This window comes from Saccoglossus kowalevskii, chromosome 13 (assembly GCF_978046115.1).
Source record: "Saccoglossus kowalevskii chromosome 13, keSacKowa6.1, whole genome shotgun sequence".
Lineage (NCBI taxonomy): Eukaryota > Metazoa > Hemichordata > Enteropneusta > Harrimaniidae > Saccoglossus > Saccoglossus kowalevskii.
The window spans coordinates 28,952,631-28,979,353 of NC_140653.1; the positions used below are offsets into that span (position 1 = coordinate 28,952,631).

The 26,723-nt window shown below is 35.6% G+C and overlaps 2 protein-coding genes across 2 annotated transcripts; one reads left to right on the forward strand and one right to left on the reverse strand.

The window, feature by feature from the left end:
- Positions 1–897: 897 nt before the first annotated feature.
- On the reverse strand, positions 898–12,549 carry LOC102809352 (sodium/potassium/calcium exchanger 4-like). The gene is made up of 8 exons (XM_006811621.3): positions 12,357–12,549; positions 10,386–10,469; positions 6,932–7,035; positions 3,885–3,985; positions 3,188–3,579; positions 2,578–2,808; positions 2,324–2,425; positions 898–1,885 (listed from the first exon to the last, which is right to left on the reverse strand). The coding sequence occupies exons 1-8, from the start codon at positions 12,547–12,549 to the stop codon at positions 1,545–1,547; spliced, it is 1,548 nt and encodes a 515-aa protein (XP_006811684.2). The 3' UTR covers positions 898–1,544.
- A 3,314-nt stretch (positions 12,550–15,863) lies between these two features.
- On the forward strand, positions 15,864–25,112 carry LOC102809234 (sorting nexin-24-like). Its single transcript, XM_085507175.1, has 6 exons — positions 15,864–16,046; positions 17,778–17,861; positions 23,438–23,542; positions 24,019–24,104; positions 24,213–24,245; positions 24,776–25,112. Exons 1-6 carry the CDS (start codon positions 15,984–15,986, stop codon positions 24,903–24,905), a joined length of 501 nt encoding a protein of 166 aa, XP_085363301.1. The 5' UTR covers positions 15,864–15,983; the 3' UTR covers positions 24,906–25,112.
- Positions 25,113–26,723: the final 1,611 nt, after the last annotated feature.

Consider the following 26,723-nt stretch of genomic DNA (forward strand, 5'->3'; position numbering starts at 1 on the left):
TTTTTTCAGTTTAATATCATGATTAAATATTCGATTTAAATATCAGTGACCTTAAAGCCACGAGTTCCTGTATTTGTTTTGTTTGTTTGTTGTCGTTTTTGAAATAAAAAAATGCTATGAAATTGACGAAATTACGGCGTAGTCACCAAAACGGTTTATCGTTTAATATATGTTCAAGTTTTACCGATTCTTGTTATTAGGGATGCAACTTTTTATATTTTATATATCTAATTACTGTATTCTATGAACATTTTAAAGCTTTTTCGTAAATGGAACATGCTTAAAACAGTGGTCAAAATTAAAAACGTTTTAAAAAAAACGTTATCCAAGATCGCTGTTATGTTTCTCATGTTTTATTCTAAATTTTTCTTTTCAAAAATTGCATTATCCCTTTCAATTAGTTCACAGCACTCATTTGAATCTTCAACAAAGGATTTATTTACTTAGCAGTCACGTGACCACATTAAGGTTTATCTAACGTAACATCAATTGTTAACTAGTGTGAATTATGAGCTTTCATAAAATATATAATTTAATATGGTTTAAAACATTTTTTCTATAAAATAATTGTCATTTTTACTACCCGAAAACTTCTACTAGCATCACTGCACACTACACTACACCACACCACACCGCACCGCACCGCACTGCACTGCACTGCACTGTCGGACAGGTAACCTAACGATGTTCAACTGACTTGAAAAGATAAGGAGTGTGGACTTTCTCAGCGTGATTTGACTTAGTAAAATTCATTGTGGACAAAGCTAATATATAAATGTAGCAGTAAATTTTAAAACCAGCATATAATAATTGCTTCTATTCTACAGTGTGTTCGCACAGCGATGGGTTCGATATGGGTCCCATGCGACTAGTAAAATACATTGTTAAGCATGGAAATGCATTTCTAAGCAAGTCTGACACGTTCAAATTTATTTCAGTTCCATTTGAAAGAGCATATCCCCTGAACATAAGTTTTAAAACTTGAATAGTCGACCATGTTGATGAAATTTCAAAGACGAAACATGTAAATTGGAGAACGACACGTTAAATATGTAAATGATTGTCGGAGTATGTACTTGAACCTCTCTAAACCGAATCCATTGTGTATACTAAGAACCTGCCTAAACCGAAGACCATTTCCAGTTCCATAAACAATAGACGGGCGTCATCATCACGTGGTATTGTTATCTGAGTACGTCATTTTCTGTCTTTTTCCTCGTTCATGGTCAGTCGTGCAATAATTACCTTAATCGCCCTTCAAATATCCATCTATGAAACCATGGCAGGCAAATGTTAGATATGAAATATCGCGAAACCCTGAAACAGCCTGAATACATTCGTTCATTCTCAGACTAGTAGTCTGAGGCTCATTTGTTTGTACGCGCGAGACGTACGAGTCTATGAAATGATGACCTAATCAGACAGATTATGACGCGCATTCGAAACAAGCATATGAATACATGTACACCCTAGCTGCGTGCGTCATGTTTTTTTAAATATTTTTTTTTCAAACAAAATTCTTCGTGCGAATCCATGTCACGTGCCTACCCGGCAGATGTACACATCGGAAGACTCACAGCTCCAAATATGTTCATTTCGTACATGACAGAAATAACGACAAACGCTACATAGCAACATATGAGAAAAACTCCAAGTTTCCTGTCCATTTTGTAGTTATTGCAAACAATGGCTACGTTGACCGCCAGGATGGTACCCAGTAGCATTAGTGATATATACGTCAGTCCATTTTCTAGCATTTTGACGGTGTGATGATGAACGTTAAACGGAGGTAGGAACGAGGAGATGAGCCAAGACACGCCGAGGCACAGTAACATTTCGAAAACATTACTTCCGATACAGTTCGACACAGCCATGTCCCAGAAACCTGAAAAAATATTCAAATAATAATTTAATGTCCATATGAAAAAGATGTGGCAGTTGTGCGACATTTTTTCAACCACTGTCACCGTATGTGCGTCGACTTGTGTCGGTACACTGTGACAAATTTCATAAGAAGTACATATATAAAATACAATTCAGTCAGCAATACTAAGTAGACTACGACTTAAAATATCACAATTATTGTATTTCGTCCTCTATCGGTGGTTGTAATTCAAACACAGCAATTAATTTGAGCATGTTGACTTCGTCGGATTGAGTAGTCATCCCCCCCCCCCATAGCAACACATCCCTAATCCGTACTAATTGCGATAAAACCGAACACGCTAAAATGTCTTCGTTGTTTTCAATCGCTACGACCGCAAGCTGCTCAAAAACTAATACCTAACCGGTTTACTGAATTTCATTTACAGTTCAATCTTACCTTCTTTTGCTACAATTAAACTAACCATTAGGTCTGGTACACTTGTTCCAGGGCCTAGAAATACTAATCCCATGACGTCATCGGACACACCAATGGTGTAGCCTAAAAATATACCATAATGTTTAACATCATGACTATAGTTCATGAAGATGGCCGACAAGGGTCCATTTTTTGATGCCTGAATAACTTATAAATTGGAACGCTGCAGTTAAGGAGATATGTCTGACACTGCAAGCATAAGCCTACCCTCTTACCTGTAACGGTGACAGTCCACACTAGAATGTACGATAATAAACTCAGCCATACCGTCGACATGAGAAAAGTCAACATGAAACACTGACGCCATTTTGTTTTGCGACAGTCTGGGATGGTGATGAAGAAAAGGATGGACATCGGAAGCATGATGGCCCATATCAATCGCCGACAGCATGATTCCGGTGGTTCAAACAACGGTGTCGGTTCAATGTGTTTAAAGCCGTACGAATCTATTCGTGAACAAAAACAAGACACGAGTAAAGTTCTGTAAAGTTTAGCTACGTTCAGGGTCGAAATCAGATCGTGTGTAGTTATTTCGAATTTAGAAAAAAACTATACAGGTGAACATTCCCTGTACCATTTTTTACCGCACACAAGTTATTTTAGTATTTACGAATTAACTATCACCCTCTCGGTTATGGCAGAAAAATATCTAGTAGTTAAGAAAAAACATGTAGGAAGAGCGGCAGCAATTTCTAAAGTACACAATTTAAACTTAAAAGGTGGTGGCCGTCACGCCGCCCTGTTCAATATGGGACTCGCAGCGACGTCCACAACGCGTGTAAAATACACGCGTTTGTTCACTTGAACTTGGAGACGATAGCTCACTGTGAATAGTTGGTTCATGGCATGTCTTATTACAACATTTATAAACACCTTGCGTAGTACTGGTATTTAATCCAGTTGTTTCCCGGTGAGTTTTATTCTGTTTTGACTTGTTTCCATCTTCGCGTTTACCAGCATCGTTATCGGTGTTTTTCTCCAAATGACTGTTAATCAAAGAGTCTCCATCACATGTGCTGACCAACCCATTCGTTAGATTGTCCGTGTTCTCGGCCACAGTAGATTTGTAGTTTTTATCTTCCTTCGTATCCAATCTGTGACATTCCCCTTCCGGTGACCGTACGTCACTTCCTTTTATCAGATTCGTTATTTTCGGGTTCATATACATTAGTAAAATATACAAGAAATACAGCACAATCAACATCGTCGATTCGTACCTGGAACCAACGTCAGAAATAAATTAAAAAAAGCAGTAATTTTAGTTCAAAAAATATAACGCATTCGTTCTTCATTCGTCGAACAACGTTGTATTGGAGTGGGTCTCATGCCACGTTTACAACGCATGTATTGTTTACGTTCATGCATTTTTCTCTGCAATTTATGTTTTATTCTAATTTACCACCCCGTCAAACGCAATGGTCCGCCCTCAAATAAGAACCATCGTCCTTGCGCATTTTGAACAAGCATTTATAAAAAGCGGTAAAATGAAATCAATCAAAATTGTAAATGAATATAAACTTACCAATAAACTAAACTGTCTGAAATCATCAAGGTGATGACAATGACACTGATAATATAGCACATTGAATCACGCAGTAAAGGCCACCAATCTAAATGACCGACCTGCAGAAAGACATACATGCAAGGGTAAAATTGTGTGTGGAATCAAAGCGCCAATGTCGTCACGCAGCGCGCGTTCAACTGTCATGTACATCTTTGTAGGCAATAGTAATCATATTCTATGAATTACCACTTTCTATATGCATTTCTAACAAAAGTGCTCTAGTGCCCGTGGAAGACGCATGTACTCATGACAAGTGCAGTGATTATTTGAAGAGAAACAATGACTGGTTCAAACTCGAATTAAACCATAGACCGGAAATGAAGAGACAAGCCTAGTTATCCAATTAGAACATTGCATTGGAAACTGGAAATCGATTTGATTTTCACGTCAATATTGACCATTAAGCCAGGCGGTGAACGATTTTGGTCAACGTCTTTGTTTTGACTATAAAGGATCCCAGTCTTCTTGGCATGGACGGTATGGGTCCCATGCACCGTACATAATTATTTGTAAAGTACACCCGGGGGGGGGGGGTACTCCAAGTCAGACCTGGTGCCAATGCTGAAGTATAACTTTTCAAAAAAGCCTCTAAACACGTACTTATTTTTATGAAATTATACCCCTTTTCAAGTGGATATAATTTCACTACGTAACATGGAACCTGTCCACATGCCCCTGATACTAGTAGTATACTCCAATCGTTGAATGAGCATGCGCACGACACAAAAGTTACCAGTCACTTATAAACATATACACGTTTACGAAAGGTATCTCAAGAAGAAGTAACAACTTAAATTATTGTTTGATATTAGTTTTCGTATTGCATTTTATTTATGGCATTTCTGAATAATAGTGAAATATTTATGTATTAGTATGCACTTAGTTGGGCTCGTTTAAAATCACATGCAAATTTGCACAGATCTGTGGTAATCACCATATCAGATACATTCAACATTGAGGCTCCCGGCCGCAAGTAGAATACTAGTTAAGAAGGACATGAATTATAACGCCTGTCTAGCGCTGAATTATCAAGTTTACGAAATTGAAGTGGTAGGCGCAGACCCAAAATACAGCGAAACATAAAGCTGTTTATTATTGGAAATAATAAAATCATCATTATGATAAATTATCGCTATATGCACAGTATGTCTACTGATAATAGTGACGTGTGTGGGCAAGCTTCCCTTTTTAAAAATAAATATGCAATTTATTTATTATGGATGCATACCAAAGACTGGATACAAAAATATCCTGTACATAAGCACTTTATGAATCGCACAGAGTCGGGCGTTTTAGGTTGAAATATTACATGTGTATGTTGTTTTCTGAAGTGCTACAAAATAAAAGAATTTTTCGAGAAAGGTGTTTTAGTTACACAAATATGTCTTATATTTGTATTTGTTTTTGTATTTGTATTTGTATAGTAGTTTTTTTTTCGGGGGGGGGGGTGAAACAATGTTGGCGCTTTCGCTTTCTGCAGTGCTTCAAATTGAACAGTTTTTGAGGGGAGAAATGTTATAATGCTCCGGTGTGATTCGAGCCGCCACTATTTTTTACCAAATGCGGAGTATCTCGTTTGTAAGGTCATATAAGAGGACATTCAAATAACTTGGTGCTTGGGGTGGTACTGATATATACTGCTAAATGATGAAGTATTTGAATTTAATGAAGTCGATACATCATAAAACGTAAAAAATACATTCTGAATAAGGCGATATCATTATCATCCCATTATACGTTGAATTACGTCATCTTCGTTGGTCGTCTGAGTTAGGTCAATGGAATATGTGACATGATGTTTAATTTATACGAGTCCCAGACTATAGAATGATTTATATTGTTGTGGTTGCATTAATTCGTAAATGTCAAATCAATAAACATTTATGTTTCCGTAAGATATGCAGTATTTTGTTTTGAACATTTAACTTGTGGGTTTACAATGTGTTAAATTTTCTAACAAAAACACTTTTCCAAAAATATCAAATCACTTGATGTGCTGCTCTATGAATAAATGATATCTGATGATTTATCACGTGACCAACTCCGAGCGTCAGTATGACAGAGAGGTCGTGATTTTACGGAACTTCGTTTACAACTTGAAATGATATGCTGATTTTACTAATTGGGCGTTACGTCTAAGCGCGTCAGTGGACGAGCATTCGCAGTTACGGTCGCCGGTGGTTTTCGAAATCGGCAGAAATTTTACCCCTCTCAGCGAAATATTTTTCAAAATAAATTTTGGGAAATAATGTCACAGGTACAAATGACACAGGAAATAATAATTTACTAATAATTTATTTAACCAATGTTGAATCTCCCACAGTGCCATATTGGATAAGGAGAAGATCAGAGCTGAACACATTATCACGTCTAGTCCCTTCTTCGACGGAATCAAGTGTGACCTAGCATGCGATTCATTATTGTTTTTAGGAGTCACCACCACCAGAGTTCGGGTTTTTGTTGTTGAAATGAACTTTCTTGCAAATAGGGGTGTACATTATCGTGAGATATTGTGGGGAAAACTATTATGTCATTAAACATAATTGTTATCATAGTGATTCTGGTGTTGTCGAAAATAACTGAAATTATATTATTTTAGACAATTTTTATAAACCTTGTCAAGGCTGTTTTCTAAAGTAAATATGAAAATAAGATAAAATATAAAACACGTGTGTGGCCGAAAGTTCTGTGCTCAAAATTACGAGTGGAATATTGGTGGCCGAAACTCGCTTCCGTCCACAATCTTTGTAACCTTGGTAACGTTTATTGAAAATGTCTAAAATATCCAGGTGTCCCCGAGATATTTCCAACAACACCATGATACGTGAAAGAAAAAACAGTCTTTGTTTTTGTTTGTCGGATTATGTTTTGGCACAAGACATTATTAAAGTGCCATTATTACCGCCTAGGTCATTTTTCATTTGCCGTATATCTGTGCCATGATTACCTTAATACCCGTGCCATTATTTCGTGTGTCGTTTATACCGCGCACTGTTTGCCCTTACCGTTCCCGCTACGAGAGCGCACAGTCCTATGAGAAACGCCAGGTTGAAAGCTGCCGATCCGACCATGGTACCGAGACCGATGTTATCCTTTGCTACGGTGGTGCCTTAAAGAAAAGAAACAAAAACAGTGAGTAACAACACAGGGGTGCGACATGTACACATATACTAGTCGAAGGAAAATGACTGAAAAAAAAAAGTATTTTAAAGCAAAAAAAGAGTCTACAGCAGTTCATGACCTTGAAACAAATCAAACTTAAGTGAAGAAAACAATCATTTGCGTTTACCCTACGACCCCCATAGTTTCTAATGGTCTGTTCTCAGACTATTAGTCTAGAATACTATGCAGTGCGCATGTATCATATGTGTTGTAAATGACTGGATTGTTAATGTAGAAGTCTACTCGTGGTTTTCCGTAAAATTATCGTACCACAACAACATTCAATGTATTGTATTAAGCATAAGTAATTGTCGACTACAATAATAATTATCATTCATTTTTAATTATATTCAAACCGAATACACGTACGTAAATAAGACATTTTGTCTAAAACTCAGTGATGGAGCATACGTAATAGGAACCGAATTTTTGAAAATGTTGAACTTTGAGGCAAATACAGCCTCGGATATTGCTTAATTGTATTTAACTAAATATATTTAATTTCAAGCGAACAGCGATTTGCATCCCCGGGTGGATATTTGCACAACTGTTGATGTTCATAACAAAATATTTCACCTGGCACTTACAATCCGGAAGCCGTCCATTTCGGGCCATTCCCACAGAAAGGTCGGTCTACTTGCGTACATATGTTGCCTTATTTACAGCTTTTTGTATTTGAAATAAGACACATGGTGACCGTTTAATTACGAAGCCTTTCGATCAATGTGAATTCTAATCCATGGGCACTTGGTTGGTTAAGACATATAAGCGTTTAAAATAAAAAAAAACACCTCAGTCTTACGAATATACGGACTTAGGGAGAAATTAAAACAACCATATTTTAGAGAAACACCATGAAGATAAAATCTTCTCTAAGTGTCGGTTCTAACGCTTCTGGGCATTTGATGTGTATGATTCAGGCGAAACTTCCACTGCCAAAACACTTTTTTTTGGTTTTCGCTGACAATCACGCGAAAGATATATCCGTTCTAAAATAAACGCGTCATAAATATGTGTTAATTTATTTATCAGACATGTCTGTATGATTTTTATACTAAGCCAGCATCTGTTATTGATGATGAATAATTTCATTTTGTATGCATGCTTGAACAATTTTGGATATTCATTATGTTTAATTTTATACCCAGGATTCTGGACTAATTATCGTATTTATTGCTATTTATTTTAATATCGATTAAATGGTTTGTGCTATACATCTGTTTATACATATATATGTATATCGCGAGTACATGCGACGAAATAATTATGTATGTATAAAGTATGTTTAAGACTGTGTCGACTGGAAACAAAATGTAACCCTTAACATTCGTAAAGTAGATGTGTTAATGCGGCCATGTGATAACTCAACGGCATCAGTATGTGGCTGTTTTAATTAAATAAAGCTGCGCATTTCTTGAAAGAAATGGCTACCAGTCGGCCATCTTGCTTTGACCAGATTACAATATTACCGGTATTTGTGACATTGATGATTTAATATAATGCCAAACTTAAATTTCAAACAAATTTAATTCCATATCTTATTTATATTTGAACACAGGTAAGAACAACATGGTAGCTAGACATTTTTGATCGGACTGCAAACACAAACCGGATGTTATGCATGTATGCTGAACAAGCTTCCCATCGGACGCAATGATCTTCGCTTGCTGTGATGAACACCGTACGGCGACAAAGCAAATACGATAGTACATCCTTTGACAGAACTGGTCAACAATCGCGGACTAGTATGAGTATTGTTTTGTTTGTCAAAACGCTTTAAACGAATTCGGATATTAATAATAATTTATTGAACAAATCGAAACTACTTTTGTAATAAATTACATATCCCTTTCCGAATTATCACCGTGTACTGCTAACAGAATGAGCTTCGCGCCGATCAGCATTGCATCTGTACTCTCCGAGAGCAAAGGTCACAGTTGACACGTGGCTACGGTTACCTGCATGATTGTTTTAAACCACATAAAGAGTGAACCATTATTGTTAATGGGTGAATACGTTAGGGAAAAGATGGGGGGAAAATAATCAGTACACGAAGTAAGATGCATGATATGCCCGGAATGCCCTTCTAGGGGCGTTTTACCCGGAGAACTGTAAAATAACAGGACACACGGACACTTCACAGATAATTGTCGGCATTTGCATGAATGACATAAATTATATTCTGCACTTATTGGTTTGTTTGGTTTTGAGTCGTAAATACCTTCCCATCGCCCTGTAAACATCTGTTGATACTGAGAATCGTGACTCGATTTCACGTATTATTACTATTATTATTTATTGAGCCCATCCTGATGCCGCATACTCTGGTCTGGTAACTTCAGACCAATAATATACTCATCGTCGTGGGTAAAATGGTTAAGTTATGGGAGTATTCAAAAAGATCACGGTCATTTTTAATTTGAACAACTGTCACAATTATCTTCTAAATGGACTGTTAATTCGGCGATAATAAATGTTGACGATAAATTTATAGAATAAATATCCGGCATTAAAATAATTAAAAGCTCATTACATTTCAACAAATATTTGTGTGTAGATAGCAACCTGAGGTCTAATGGTCAATTGTTATATTTCTCCGTTTATATCTGGAAGTATACTGACGATTCTCAACACAATTTTAAACATTTGGTGGGGGAGGGCGTTTCCCAAAAGATAGTAACTTCAAGTTCTCAACAGCGGTCATTTTCATCTTCAGCTTTGGGAAATTTCAAAAACCTACGCATATTTGTTTGAGAAAGTTAGTCGTAAAGTTCAAGAATATGTTTATTGGTTTAGTATGTACAGCCAAGGCGCCTCAGTTCAATAGTAACAAGAAACAGGACCCCTTTGTGTGTTACAATACCGTCTTTTGAGAGAGAAAATCCGGTTAGTACAAACAAAATGAGAGTTTAGAACAGTTCCCTTTAAAATAAGAAGAAAAAAACAACAGATTTTTGAAATAATTCAGGATAACAAAAAATTGTTTACCAGGTATGAGATATAATATTTTCATCATTTCACCATCCCACAACTTAATATATGACGTAATATTTCCATATGAACCAATGATAAAAGCATTGAAATACAGACAAAATTAATTTAACCATCATTAGGCTGGTAATTTTGGCGTCATCACTCTTGTATTGACCAGGAGTACACTTCATTGCAAAATTTATAGATATATTTGTTTATGAGTAGGCTTCTACCATAACCAAGTACGCTGTTACATGTCGCGTGCATGCTCAGATGACAGGACACACACACACACATACATACACAGTGGCGCAACGTGCTTACCTATTATCGCAGTGAAGAATTCTGGGGCTGACGTCCCAATGGCCATGAAGGTTGCGCCGGCCACATCCGGTTGAAGACCTAAAACTAAAAGAAAAATGGGACATCTATTACACATGATTTATATTATTTAGACTGCCTTGGAATGGATCGTAGTAGAAATCACCGAGAAATACACAAAGAATACAGTCATCATAAGCTGTACAATGTAATGCAAAATGACAAGAGGCCTTACAAATTGTTTTCGTTTTGAAACATAAAAACAGACTTAAAAACCTGACGTCAACGTGAAACCTAAAAATGTTGACCGACGTTGTTTTCAAATGTCGGTCAGTGTTAACAACTTTTTTCAAGATGTCAGCCGATGTTAACTGTTATGATCATGACCATTTATTCGACGTTTTCTCATTTCGAACTATTGGCCGACGCTAAGAGGACATTTCCAGGTATCGGGCGACATCAACAACACATGTCGACAGACGTTAACATCACAGGGGCTTGGCAACTGACATTGAATCCCGTAGCACGAGCACGAAGTATGAAGCAATTTGCGCCGGATTTAAAGAAACAAAACGTTAAATGTCTCAATAGCGTGCATTCCCATATCCAACAAGTGCACGCACGTGCGATTTTAACACTCCATTTATTGCCAATTATACGTGTACACGCACCATTATTTGATAAAACCCGGCCGGCTCCAGTTTAATTAATAATGTCGTTAAATTAATTGTTTACTTCATTACAAACATATCCGGAATTGAGAATAGGGTAATTATTTTAATTAGACTGATTCTAGGTCAGTGTTGTTTACTTCATGTTCAACAGTGTCACGAATCCGGGGATACGAATAATATCAGTCATGTCTTTTTTCGTAAATTAGTACTCCGTCTCTGAAACTATTACATGATCATGCCGACCACAAGCACTATTATTTTTAACCGAATCATTAAATGAGCCTTCCCTTGAAATTATGAATAACAGCTCTTTTCCGAGGAGAATATCCGATTATTTATCCATTATGTTTTGTAAGTGTTTAATGGCATCCATTATTCACACAGGGTACAGTTACGTTGGCACCCGCATTTTTCAAACATCGAGTTTTGTTTAAGGGACTTATTTGGCATGCCTTTTGTGTTTTTATTATATTTTTAAAATGACATATGGCTTGAACGTGCAATAAAATAAAATAAAATAAAATTAAAATAAAATAAAATAAAATAAAATAAAATAAAATAAAATAAAATAAAATAAAATAAAATAAAATAAAATAAAATAAAATAAAATAAAATAAAATAAAATAAAATAAAATAAAATAAATTTAATGTAATCATTTTGTGCGAAAAAAAAATGTTCGGTAACTTTTACTTTTTTAATTTGGATTTTGTAAACAACAACTTTGAATTTAGTGACATTTTAAAGCGGGGACGTCACTTGCGCATGCGTTAGATGGCCATAGCGTGTCGTTGTTTACAAACAAACGTCTACCCATGATTCTTTGCTATTTAGTGTGCGTTGTTATCGCCGCTTGGGACTCAAATCCCCCCGCTTTAACAAATCAAGGAAATCTGCTAATTTGTTTCAACTAAGAATAGCATTTATAGAACTCGGTGGGAGGGGGTCCTGGTTAATCGACCATAATCGACATTTCATACATTTTTCTATTTCGAGAATCATAAATCGCCGAGTTTTAATAAACGGTATTTTTCTTTTTGATTTAATTGTCCATTAGAGAGCCGCAGTCGCCAAACGGCGTTGTGCAACATGGGTCCCATGTGACGTATACAACGCGTGTGAAATTCGTAAACGTATGACGATTGTGGTACTTTGGCATCGTGAGTGAATGCCTAAAATATTTGTTTTCATCACTGAAACCAGCATGGGAACCCTGGAACTAAAATATGGACAACATCATTCGTATTAATATATTGAAATCTCTGGGATAAATGTCAAGAAAATACACAAACTGTCACTTACTTTCACATATGCATTTCAGGGAGGACACAAAATAACGGTCGCATATCTGCATTAAGCAGATGATCATGTACGCTGCAACTATGACGTGTAGCACTATGACTCCGTTCTCGCGTTGTTCCTGGGTGAAGATAAAACTGGGAAACTGGAAAATGGCCGGCGGGGTACAGTTGAGAGGCGCAGATTTATTCTCCATATCTGTTATTAATAATCTATGAAAAAAACACAATAAAAAAAAAAAACACATGGTAATGAGCTATAATGAGTTTTGGAAGATTTGTATACTCATTGCCCCATGCAGCTTCTAAAATTTGCCAGTTTGAACTGAGACCACGAATATTCGAATTCGTATCACAGCTTGGGACAAATTTTGGGGGTTGCATTTGTACAGACTGGTATATTTTTTAGAATTAATACATCCCCAAAACTTTACGTTACTTTGTTTCAGATATGTTTAGGATTGACACCAACTTAAGCCAATATACGTGTTGTGCTCATGCACTCTCAAGCTTGTGCATTTCTGTCAGCAATATTTGAGACTTCATAGCTTTCTTTCTGGATGTTTTTGTGCTGTCGAATTAAACAAAAATGGACTCAAGTTGAGCAATAGATCCATATCATAGAAAGGCGACTCTCCAGTCAGTTTGATATTTTGAATAAACAAAACACGAAAGATAAAAAATAATATGATCTGACTATTAAAATAATAAAAAATAAAAAACTTCAAACATATTGAGTAATTTTTCAAAACCATGGTAGATCGTGACAGTCATTGGCGGCTCTGATTAACTGCTGGACGATCGCAAAGACACGTAAGAATAAATATTCATCGTGCGAATCATGATGAAGTCGTCGATTTGTCGTATATTCTGAATTGTCTCCTATAAACGATATCACGCCTAGGCTACGGTATATATCCACGGCAGCAATTATTGGCCAACTTGTTTATCGCAGGAAGGTATAACGGTTCTACAGGTAACGGTGCGCGATATAACTCACGTGTCGACCTAACAATATTTTCACGCAAACCAATAACAATACAAAGCAATAATTTGTCAGTCAAATTTAACTTGTTCTGTATTTCTTCGCTGAAATTAGACGAGCCATGATGGTATACATAGAATCGGCTATCAATCGAACCATTATACACAGCTGGTACGGCGTAAATTGCTCGCTTCGATCGTACGAACACGGTAAATATCGGATGACTTCAGGTCTCCATTATCGGTCACAAGGTTTCATAACGCACTGCGCTGTAATTCATCCCAACCATGTGATATTTTATTTGAACACAACCATTACCACAATTATAGTAGAATGTACCACATCATATCAATGAATTTCTTTATTAAAAACTAAAAGCGCAAGTGAATAATTCCTTTCCAAACATTTCGAAAAACCTCCCAACGTACACGATGATAGTAACTTGTATAGTCCCAGCCATACATGTTACGACTGTTAACACCCGCACTGACATGTCTTTATAAAATATGACACGGCCTTGTATGGATGATTAATGTAATTAAAATTGAGTGACATTTTTAGAAAAACGGAAACATATTGCCAACTTCAAAAACCAGCTAACGAACAAATGGGGCACGTTCATAGATGTATTGATACCAGTTTCTATTAAACTGAACGCTCCGCTGTCGTACTTTCATGATGAAAATCAGACTTTTGGAATGAGGTTTACTCACCTGAATTCACTCTCATCAATACGCAAGATACAAATATTTTGAATCAAATCATCAAATCAGCTTAACTGAGTTTAGATTGCTGTATTTTAACTTAGCTTTCATGAAGATTATTGAAACATTTCTTGATTTAAAAATGTCAATCATATATATTGTATGAATTTAAATAATTAATTAATTCATACAAGATTCATGTCATTATTTAATGATTCATAGCATCACTACTTACCTTGTTTTAGTTACTTGTCCGAGTCAAAGTCACGTCCAGTGGTTACCAACTTCCCCGTCACGTGAATCGCGAATCGCCCTTTTCCTTAGCGAGCTTAGCAAACGTTGGTGTCTCGTTCTGCTATGTCCCGTACGGTATAAAACACGTTTGATTCGTTGATGTGAGCATGTGTATTTATAGTCGTATTTAGTCCACTAACAAAAGCCTCCTATTGGAATATGCTCTAGTATTTGCCCATCAACAGGTGTCCGCTGAATCTCTAAACGACATTACAGAAATTATAATCACAAGCTCGCGCATGCGCGATTTGAAACTCAATATTTACACGAATTACTCGAATTTATTAACATTTTTTTGCCTTTGTAGTTAATATTAACGTAAATGCAGGGCCTGATTAAAATTAAAATGTTTGAGCTTTTTTTAAGAACAGGGAACGTATGATGATGCTTAAGGTATTCAAAAATTCGATGTTTTTTTTTTCTTACGATTGACGTAACTTGAAGAGTTCTTTCAGACGAACACATCGATATAGATATGTCGGAGAAATTCAAGAGCATTGTTGTGCTATAAGATTCATTGTTATTTTATAAACTAGCAGGGTCATTTCAAATGTTGACATAAATGCACAAGATCACGTGCTAAAACACGTTGAACGCAGATGGAGCTATTTGTAAAACAAAACTGTCACGGCTTCGCACAATGATGGTTTCGAGCAACTGAAATAAATACAAGTTATTGTGAAACACTGAAATATCGTAACAACAGGCACTCTCGGACGTATGCGATTTTTATTTTTTTAATATATCATTTGAATGTACAGCGCACTCAATAAGTCAGTCAGTCGTTCGTATGCAACATACATTGTTATTCATTTCTATCTCCTTATTTGGATAAAAAAAATGGGTACTCTGGTGTTGGAAAATATATTTCTATTTAAACAAAAGTGTCTATACATTCCGACACTGACGGCGCACTTCATAAGTCAGCTGGGCGTTATTTGGCACTTATTTCTAAATCCATAGTTAAGAATGATTACTCCGGTATACAAAAATATAAACACTTTCAAAGCGAGTTCTACGTGTTTTTTTGGCCTTCTTATAAGGTGATATATCTTGGTTATTTCTGTTTACACGTGCACTATTAAACCTTTCTGTGCGACCATTGCGTTCTGTACGTTGGCCATAACATTAACAAGCTTGATTGACGCACACGTGGAACTCGCGCATAATTGTAATGAATATTTTAGTCTAGTCTTTAAATCATTGATAATACAAAAATGTTGTGAATTTTATATAATATACATGGCTCGTTATTAAAATTATGTAAATTCTAGAAAAATACGAAATTTCAAATATCGTACTTCGGTTGATCTTGGCGCAAATAACAATTAATGCATTGTATATTATTTTTATATTATTGTTCGGTCATCATATTTTTTATATAACATCAGAATAGTTGTAACGATGAGATTATCTAGCTTGGTACCCCCCCCCCCCCTCCCGCCAAACGTGATACGATTGCACAGTAGCTGTGAAAATCCTTTAATGGTTTCCGGATTCGGTCGAAAGGTGGCGCTTATCAAAATGGCGACACGTTGGTGATGTTGTTGGTAATATCAGGAGAGGTCAATTCGCCAGTCGTTGTTTAGTATACCCTGGACACACATTGGTCTTTTTTTTCTCATGACTAAGACCATATTATCGAGCGATGATTAAGGTTTCTATACCTAGTTTTAAGCAGGTAGAATCGGAAGACGAGCGTCCGTATACGGTAAGTAAACGTCAGTATTTTTTCTGAATCTCAGACCACAAAAAACTCACTCAGACCACAAAAAGACTTACTCAGACCACTAAAAGACTCACGCAGACCACTAAAAGATTCACTCAGATCACTGAACAGACTAGAAACATGGCATTTTCTTTGGTGGGGCGCGTGCCACGTTTGTTTTGGGCTTAATTTTTTAATCCAATAAACAACCGACCAAACTAACGAAATATCAATTGTCTTATCATCCAACAACGGAGGTATGTAAGGGGATCTAAAAACTAACTCTATAAGGCATGCAGCGAACCCTTAACATTGTAAATAAGAAGTAATAATACGAGCATCGACCATTGGGATTCACGCTTTTCGACCAACCGACCAATAGGAATCGTGCTCTTCGCAGAGTTTCCACTGCGACCCTTTCGAAGAGTGCAATACCTCTCCCAGTAATTGTCGCACAATCGCGTCACAGAGTAATTTTTAGACCCCCCTTACATACATGAATAACGAGGTGACTTTGTTCGTCCGTGCGAGGAAAACGATCTGCTTAAACTTGGTGAATTTGTGGAAGGAGTTTCCTTTCTTTCCACACGCAACGAAAATATTACTCTAAATTTGCTCAATATGTATTCATAAATACAACTTCAAATTCATAAATACAAATAGTCATTGTGCTGTACAAAAGTGCATGAAATGGGTGTGTCTGATGGGTGTTTTGTTCGGATACCTTGAACCACAAGTAATACCGGTAAGACTAAACTATTAAAATAATTTTTTTTACAAATCAGCACTTATCGTTCACAATGTTTCTTGTTAGTATTAATATTCAACCTCTGACTACCAGACTTTTTTGCCCAAATTTTTCTGCACTTTTTTTCTTATAGCCAACAGACAATTTTCAGTTTTACTCAACAAAATTGGCTAATTTCGTCACAATCTTCCGACGGAAAGTGCAGACTATAAACAGGAATATTTTGTGAAGGAACTGGTAGTGAAGAGGTTAAGAGATCTGTGAAAAGCTTTGAATGAAATCCTTAACATTTTCCCAGCAGGCATGAAACTGCTTCTGTGTCGTTTTTGTTTTGATTTATCACGCTAGCATTGGGTGTGTATTTTTGTAAACATTGGTCACATGCAAACAGTGTGATTACTGGTACACATAGAGTCCGGTGGACTCTGACCGCTGTTATACCACAGTCTATCTATCACTGATATTTTGGGTGTACGCATCAAGCATCAACATGTAGTTCATGAGAAAAAAGTATTTAGAATATACCGGTAAATTCATTTCCAATTTATTTAGTAATACCTTGCCGATGATTATTATTATCATTCATTATTATACATGCCAGAAACAACTAATAGAATTGAGCCGTCGTCCGTACAAACTTGTGTGAATGTATCCTGGTGTTTAGGGGTGTTACATTTACGTCATATTCAAACATCTTCCTTTGTTTACATCAGCAACTGCAACAATGTAGCACCTGAGAGAAATAGAATATTTTTTCTAAACACAAATGTAGACAGGAGTGAACACAGCATTGCTGGTGATTAAATTACGACTCAATTAAAACAACAAATCAGGGAAAGTTACTATAAATATGGTTCCGTATCACAAAAAAACGCACTCAGACAGTACAAATGTATGTGATGGAATTTTTTGCCATACTGCCTTTGTGCATAATTGGCAGTATTTTCATTATAATTTGATATTAATATGATATTATTTTATTTCAGGCATACAGGGTAAATGTTACAATTTCAGGACGAACTCATACCGTGGATAAACGATACAGCGAATGTCATGCTTTGCATAAACAAGTAAGTGGGAGTTAAGGTAGCGAGAAGGGTTTTGTAATGTCTTTGAATAAAACATTCTCTGCCTGTTGTCTCGTTCAGAACAGTAATTTAGCTTATATATTTCAAAAGACTAAGTTTAAAGGTACAAGTTTGCATAAACTGGACAGTCATTGTTTACATAATGATCACGTGACATCAAAAAAGGCGGACCTTGTAAAAATGACTAAGTCCGCGATTGCGAGAGCACACTGTGGAATTTCCTGTCGAAATTTACGTCATGCATTGTCCGTAATCAAGTGCATTGAAATGTGTCCCTGGTAATCAAAAGACCTATTATTCCGATTTCTATGCAGGTTTGTTTTTTTGTCCCCACATTATTTCATACTTGACACCTTCAACAGACTATTATTCTGTGACAAAGCATTTTCTTTAAAAACCCAGACATATTTCGCACCATCATTAACTTTTGAACGATAACTGCGAGTTTGAATGTCCCAGTCCGAACGCACTTGATTTGGCGGCGGTCCCAATGAGTCGTACTCGATCAAAACTTCAACTCGAGAAAAACGCGAAAAACATTTTTGGTTTATAAAACACTGTACATTTGCTGCATTATTATAAATATACACTAAAAATGGCCAAACATATTAACCACTGATATCATAGAACTCATACAGAATGTCAGATTATGAATAATTTCAAGCTCGAGCGTGAAAAATGAAGAAAACCGCTGGCATTTGAGTCCATACTTCTGGAACGTTCAGGTTTCCATTGTTATGCAAATGAACAAAGAGGGATAATCCTCTGACAAACATCACTGTCCCACTGTACACGCTGACAGTTTACAAACAAGCTAATCCTTCAAGTGTCTCTGATAAGAGATCTAATAAAACGGTTTTCATGGTGAAACAAAATGGCACAAGAGTGCGACACTGAGTTGCAGATTTTTCTTTGCCTCGTCTGTCAACGCTGTTTCTTTCCTTCGCCATTGCGTTAGAAAAAATGGTATTAGTAAAATAGAATATCGACTTGGAAAATAAAACAATTTAAAAGAAAGTTGCGCAAAGTTACAGTACTTATTTCGCACAACCTCCCGCCCGCTTCCTCTTTCCAATCATTTTTTTCTTTCGCTTTTGCGACCGCTTGTTGAATTCGATCGGACAATTTACGCTTTATTTTCGACCGCGCAAACCCGAGTCGAGTCTTCGCGATGTGTTTTGTATAATTATTGTTTTCCCTCGAGGCAAAGACAAGCTGAAGGACCATGAAGCTAAATGGCAGTTCCATGCATGGGCTGAGTGAAAGGAAATATTTCTAAGCCTAAAATAAAACCTAATATTACACCTCTTTGTGTATTTGTTAATTTCACATATGTTTTTCATGACAGTATGTCTGTAAATATCTAGAAAAATCTCGTCTTTCGTTGATAATTTCGATTGTTTGGAATGTCTGTCGATCGTGTCCCAATAATTTGTTTGGAAAGTCGATCCCAGTTGGTTTCTCCATACTGAGTTTAGGAAAGGCATCGTTCAACACAATCAGCCGAGACAGGACAAACATTGACCCTAATCATTCATGGGGACCATGTCCGTAATTTGTGGGCTGAAACCCTGAATAAACAAGTATTAAATTATTATAATATATATTTTATTTTACATCGCTAAACTACAACAGAGCTAGAGTTGTTCGCGGTGAAACAGCCGCATTGAAGACGATCAGATGCAACTTCAACCAGCCATTTCTTACCTTGAAATAAAAAAAATAAAAATTCAACGAAGAGCATCGGAGAAAATATTAATAATCATTCTTATCAATCGCTTGCTTTATTTTATTTGAATCCATGAAATTCACTAGTTTTTTGACATTTGTTGGCAACTTCCGCGCTAAAAAAGATGTGGGTGTGGTTCTTTTGCGAGGTCCTGTTGATAATACGGACAAATATGGTTCTGTGACCCAGGTCATGCTCCGAATATGTGACTTTCAGCCAATCAATGATGTTGTAACAAAGCATATTTGACGCTAATTGAAGGGTCGTCATACCATCATCCAATTTCCGGCGTGTTTTTATGCTGTGGGAGGCTTCAAAATTATTCGCTGAAAAACATTGATATATTTTGACAAACGGGTGGAATTTGACCTCAGTTCAAAACGAAAATACTAGGCTGAGATGCATTAGAGTCCACGGCGAATCAGATTTCTCTGCAAGTTGGGAAATAAAGTAAACCAGAGTAAGGTCGGTGATTTTCAGCCCTGAAGGACTTCCGTGTGAATCCTGAGCTTTGAGTTTTTCATCGACTGGCCACCAAATATTTATGGCTATAACTAAATTTGACACGTTTTTTTAAAGCCCAATAAATTATTCATACATGTTCTGTTCGATTTTGTCAGGGCATGTGTTTTTAGTCGAAAATATTTTTTTGTGGGAACACTTTACGGTATACGTACGGGCGTAGGTATACGGTATAGACTGAACTCATTCAATGATCGTAACTTATTTTTGAAAATGTCATGAATGTCAAATTTTACCAGACCGGCCGACGTGGATTTAGTATCGTTATTTTTGGAATTAATCATTAACATTTCCTCATTTCTCTACTCTGTCAAAATGCTTTTTTCACGTAAGTGTCTCATTAAAATAATAAAAAATATTACATCTAGAACAAGCACCCAAAACACATAACAAGAGGTTCCAGTTCAGTGATCAGTGTTTGGGCGAGCGGTCAGTGTTTCAATGAGCGAGCGAGCGAAAAAAAAACACAATTAAAATGTGGTCGGTTTCCGGTTGGACAAGACCACATGGTCGGAAATTAAGCATTTAATAAGTGGTCGATGTAAAAGCGGAAGGTTGGGTGAAATGAGTACTGTATGCCCGGACTGTATGACCATGTTTCTCCGACGAAGTCTCGACTGACAATAATGCTGATAATGGACATTAGATAAACACGCATTGTTTGCGACAGGAAGCTTATCACCTGTTATATCAGAATCGCCAACAACAGAGTATACAGATAAGATGTTATCATTTGATCCTTTCCAAAGATAGACATTATGCAAATATCTATGAAACGGCAGTCTTTTCTGCTAGCGTCTTAAAACACTAATTTAAGCAACGTTATTTCACAATTTCGATCTTTTGTAAACCTGGGTTGATGTATCATGGTCTAAAGTAACCGTTTTATCAATTTTTGAAAAATCAAGAAAAAAGTGAAAATTTCCCTTCTCGCTACCTTAAGGGGTCCACATGCTTTACATAAACTTAACAATTAACAAATTTCATTTTTTTTAATTTTTTATGGCATTGTATGAACATCTGTATTCTGTGAAAATTTGAAATTAAAATCATCAGTGGAACTCTGTTAAATCCAATGGCGATGTAAATCAGCATATATTTTTACTTAACTATAAAATATGCAAATTAGCAATTATCTCCGCTTCTTTTAGTGCACATCCCAGAACTTTGAAAAAAAATAGCTTTGACATTTTCTTTTGAAATTTTCACAAATGATTGAGAATGTGTTTATTATGAAAACAGCGTCGGGCATTGTTTTTGATTGAACAGTGTTACAACAATCATACAGACAACTTGCCTGTGTGTTAATTTATGCATAAACTTGAATTAGTGAAATTGACAACTGGTAGAAAGTTTTCAAGACGGCACTTTCTTCATAGTAAACAGATGTACCCGTAAACCAATTTTGACAGGAAACAGAGGCATGGTTTATAAGCTAATTTTTTTTTAATCACTTTTGACCAAAAAACACATTTTTGTGCATAATTCCAACTACAGTGTCCATAAAAAAAAATACTAACAAAATTTTAAAATTCATACAATAAGCTTTCCGAAAATATATAGTTTTGTGGACAAGGGAGGTCATCTTGGTTTCCTAATTAACTAATTAAAATACCTGTCAGGTAAACTGCATCTCTTAATTAAGTGGGAGTTAAGGGGTCTACATGCTTTACATAAACTTGACAACTTTACAGTGGGAGTTAAGGGGTCTACATGCTTTACATAAACTTTACAACTTTACAGTGGGAGTTAAGGGGTCTACATGCTTTACATAAACTTTACAACTTTACAGTGGGAGTTAAGGGGTCTACATGCTTTACATAAACTTTACAACTTTACAGTGGGAGTTAAGGGGTCTACATGCTTTACATAAACTTTACAAGTTTACAGTGGGAGTTAAGGGGTCTACATGCTTTACATAAACTTTACAACTTTACAGTGGGAGCTAAGGGGTCTACATGCTTTACATAAACTTTACAACTTTACAGTGGGAGTTAAGGGGTCTACATGCTTTACATAAACTTTACAACTTTACAGTGGGAGTTAGGTTGTTCACCAATTTAATGTCTATATATTAAACAACAGAAATAAGTGAACGCAGTGTAATTGTTTGTATGATAGAAATGTGAAGGGAGTGTGTATGAATGTTGGAACAGCCATTCATGCCCAGCATGTAAGAGAATCCATCTGAGATATCTGTGAAATAAATATCCTATCAAAATTGATATTAATAACTGCTTACATTATATATTGTAAGATTATCTTGAGAAAACTACATGAATGTAATAAAGAATGTTTATAATTAAACAATTACAATTAGTAAATATTTTGATTTGGTACATATGCCAAAGATTTGTGTAAACTAGTAGCACACACTTTGGGTGGTGCAATATTTTTCTGCATTTCCCATAACTGACCTACCGTGATGTGTTGCTCAAACAATAAAATAAAGAAAAATACAACCCAGCATGACATATCATTAAAAATAACAGGCATGGATGTTTTTTTTTTATAAATTTAAAATGAAACTTTGCTAATTACATGTTCATGGATGAGTGGTAGTAAATTTGGCCAATGATTGAAGGAAACCTGCAAAGACTCATGGGTAATGGGCATTACCAAATGTTTTTTTTTTATTTGAATGAAGCACAGGGTAAATATCCCTAACAAATACATTCATGCTTTCAAGATATTCTCTCTAACTTGACATCGTTTATCTGTGAAAAAAAAATACACTGGCCTCTGCTAATAGATTTACAATAACATGTACTACATTTATACTGGAGTACTGTTCACATTACAAATAAGGTCAGGAGAGAAAAAAAAGGTGATATTCACTGTCATTTGGAAGATATCTTATAATAATTTTGGAAGCTATACAGGCATTGGACACCAATAATACTGCTAATACTTTTTATCTAGCTTTTTATCATGGAAAAAAACATGTATGAGTGTAAAATATCTGTCCGAGTTGTCGTTGTCTCCATTGTAAACTTTATTATTTTCTTATGGTTACAATAATTCAAGCTAGTCTTATCCAACCATCTTCACACCTGGATAGCATATTAATTGAGCATATTGAATTTGGACAAGATTTTGATAAAAATTTGTATTTGGTTTGATATTAAAGATTTTATCAAAAAACACAACAAAGTTTGCTGAATATAGTGAACTACCGAGTGGTGGTGAGTTCTGCACAGGAGTTATTTGAATGAACTTACGTCTACATATACGTCTCCATATCATGCATATTAACACATTGTTTATAGTATTGATTCATAAATAATTCTTTATATATCTTGTTTAGCTCAAAAAAACCATCAGTACTCCAGAATTTCCTCCCAAAAGGGTCAGAAATTGGGGATCCAAGGTTTTGGAACAAAGACGACAAGGCTTAGAAATCTATTTACAGGTATAATGTCTATTATGTTTGTCAATTTTAATTTTTATATTTTTTGATATAAGCTTTTTAGTTCATTATTGACCAAATCTTTTGCGAGCATCAAGTCTAACCAACCCTATTTTTCTGAAACATCGCCAACGAACAACCTTTTTTGGTGTTTTGCACCTGAGAAGTCTGTTGGTGCCTCAATGAAGGCTGGCTGTCATTTTTAATGCACAATTTGCTTACATCTCAACATTTAGAACAAAATATTGTTGGAGATGGCAGGGCAGATTTCAGATGACATAAATATGGGATACCTGCAGGAACATGTTATAATTTTGTTTTGTGAACCAATCCAATATGGCCAACTAGTGGCCATGTTTGTTTGTGTGTTTGCTCAAATTAAGTTCAGTTGCCTATTAAAATGTGATCTTATTCAGTATGGCGACCATTTTTGTCAAAATAATTGTTAAATCTGTTTTTGCTTTCATTCATTTCTACAGGCTCTCATGGAATCTGATATTTTGCCAAAGTCCTTACTTACATTTTTAAAAATCAGCAACTTACCATCACGGTCCCTGAGCTATGAGTAAGTCTATCATGTCTTTCATATGGTCCTTACTTCACTCTCAAAATACTGATATTGTTTCTTTATAATGTAATACTCAAAAATCGCTTTTTTTTTTTCTTTTCTTAGTTCTTTAAATGACTTAGATGGCGAAACACCAGGGTCAGTATGAAACTTTTTGCTTCAGACTAATGTTTGTTTGCAGTTGAGTGAAATGTATATTAACGGCTGGTTGATAATGTGTAAACAATGATTTTACGCACATAATTAATTAATATTAAAAGTCTAAGTAATAAAAAAAAACTTTTATTAATTCTTGCTGAAAAGTCATTTTGGCTGTTTTGTATGACATTTATTTTCACTTGAAGTAGCAATGAGTGAAAGTAGAACATATGGAAAAAACGCATTTCCACTGATTCATCCCTTCAACAAAAATAGTGAAAATAAGTACTTTACAGTAGCCACCTGGGATATGTACACAGTGGCTCCTTTTTCAGATATATATGTGAAGTTTGATTCTATTAATATGATTTATTTGTGTGATGTCAAAATTATTTGTATGAGCAAATGAAGAACTCTAATTTCAAGCGTATTAACTTTTGTGCAGTCGTCCTCACAAAGTCGACAAATTGCAAAATATCCTAGTGGCAAAAATAAAACTGTTCATTGATATTCTGTCTTATTTTTCCCAGGGCCACCCATCAACCGATGCTAACCTACGAAGATGACCCTTATTTAACGACCAGTACTGAAGACAGTTTATCAGATATAATAACTGAAGGTGTCAAACAAGGGCTATATTTTGATGATAACACGCAGTGATCTCTCGTAAAGATTGCTTCTATGTTAACTCCTTCATTGCTAAAATAGTTTATTTTTTAATCACGAGCGAATTCTTCTTGGATGTCAACCTCTGTTTCTGTCTTCTCCAAAAAAAAAAAAATATTGAACAGTCCTGTGTATTTCTTTTGCCCTACTGTAGTATTTCTCTCTCAGGTAGGTAGTTACATATCGTGCAAATCAATAACCCTGTGGTAGTGACTCTGTCGTCAGAACTGCACGTGTGTATCCTTTTGTTTAGTTATTACCTACATGTGCGCGATACTCGTACACAAATATGGATGGCGCAGTATTATCGATGAGTCTCATACCGTAGTATGTTAAAGTTGCACTTGGAGAGCTTTCATAGACTGTTATCGGGGTAGTGGAACTATTTGGTGATGTATTTGATATTCTACAATTACATTTTATCATGCTCAGAGAGAGGTATATTTGGAGGACCATTTTAGTCGTAATATGACTTTGAAAATATAAATAAGATGGTGAATTTAATGAAGTATTAGAACACCCACTATGCTTTATTATATTCCCGGAAGATGGTTCATATACCGGGGTATATATAATTTAAGAGTTTCTGAACGCAGACGGTCAGATTTTTTGTAATAATCAACACAAAAAAAAATTAGGGAAAATATAGTCTCCGTCCGTAATCATTGACTGAACAATATACCGGTAATATAATACCAAGTTTTCGAAAAAAATCATTGAAATTAATTGACATCGCTACATCAATGTCTCATATACTCAATGAAGGCTGAAATAAATGTATATACAAAACGTGTACAAAGAAAGCAATGTAAGTGTTCTTGATATTATTCTCATAGTCGGTACATATGTGCTATATTTTCACTTCCTCTTTTGATCAAAACTTGTCAGCTCTGTATGGGCTAATCATAGTAATAGCATACAAATAAACAAAAGTTCATTTTCCATCAGCTGTTCGCATATACATAGTACCAGTACTGTAAAATCTGTATTAAAAGCCGTGACTTCTATTAAAATGGTAAAATGCAACAGAGAGGATGCGGCTTCTATTAGAGCGTCTTGTCTACACATATGAGAAATGGTGAATGTTTGGCACTCAATTGTTCAAAAAAAATGGGTGCGGCTTCTAATACAGATTTACGGTACCTCGTGTGTGCATTTTATCTAAATACATACATGGGAAAAAAAATATCAGCTTATGCCCCTTTAACTGAAATATTGATGCTGTAGCTGAACTTCACATTGAAATGTGAACAAATCTCATAAAATTTATCAACATTTGTCATTTGTTTGATCCATAATATATCAATTAAATACTTTTTGACTGCAAAAAATGTACGACTCATAAAACTTATTATGAAACAAAATTTAATTTTTTTTTATTAAAGCTGCACCTATTTTTTTCTCTGATTTTTATTTTTAATAAAATATTTCCTGTGTTAATATAATATGTACTGTAAAATCTGTATTAGAAGCTGCGGCTTCTATGAAATGGTACAATCCAACAGAGGGGATGTGGCTTTTATTAGAGCACCTGCACACATAAGTTTTTGCTTCTCAAGTATTAAAAAAAAAATTGGTGCGGGTTCTATGATGGATGCAGCATCTAATACAGATTTTACGATAAAAGCCATCACCAAAATGTGGACACTGAAAGCATAACGTGCTATATACCATTCCGAGGGTGCCATTTATTAAAATTCGTTTTTGTCAAGGGAACTTAACATATTCACCACCAGACTTTCTAGTCCAAATTTATCTGCGCCCAATCTTTTGAAGGAAAGTGCAGAATATAAACGGAACTATTTTGTGACC

Coding starts and splice junctions, on each gene's coding strand:
- LOC102809234 (XM_085507175.1), top strand. CDS start 15,984: ATGATTAAGGTTTCTATACCTAGTTTTAAGCAGGTAGAATCGGAAGAC. Junction 17,862..23,437: donor GTCATGCTTTGCATAAACAA/GTAAGTGGGAGT, acceptor TATCTTGTTTAG/CTCAAAAAAACCATCAGTAC. Junction 23,543..24,018: donor GCTTAGAAATCTATTTACAG/GTATAATGTCTA, acceptor TCATTTCTACAG/GCTCTCATGGAATCTGATAT.
- LOC102809352 (XM_006811621.3), bottom strand. CDS start 12,549: ATGGAGAATAAATCTGCGCCTCTCAACTGTACCCCGCCGGCCATTTTC. Junction 3,580..3,884: donor TCAGACAGTTTAGTTTATTG/GTAAGTTTATAT, acceptor CGTTGGTTCCAG/GTACGAATCGACGATGTTGA. Junction 2,809..3,187: donor CCATGAACCAACTATTCACA/GTGAGCTATCGT, acceptor GTTCACGAATAG/ATTCGTACGGCTTTAAACAC.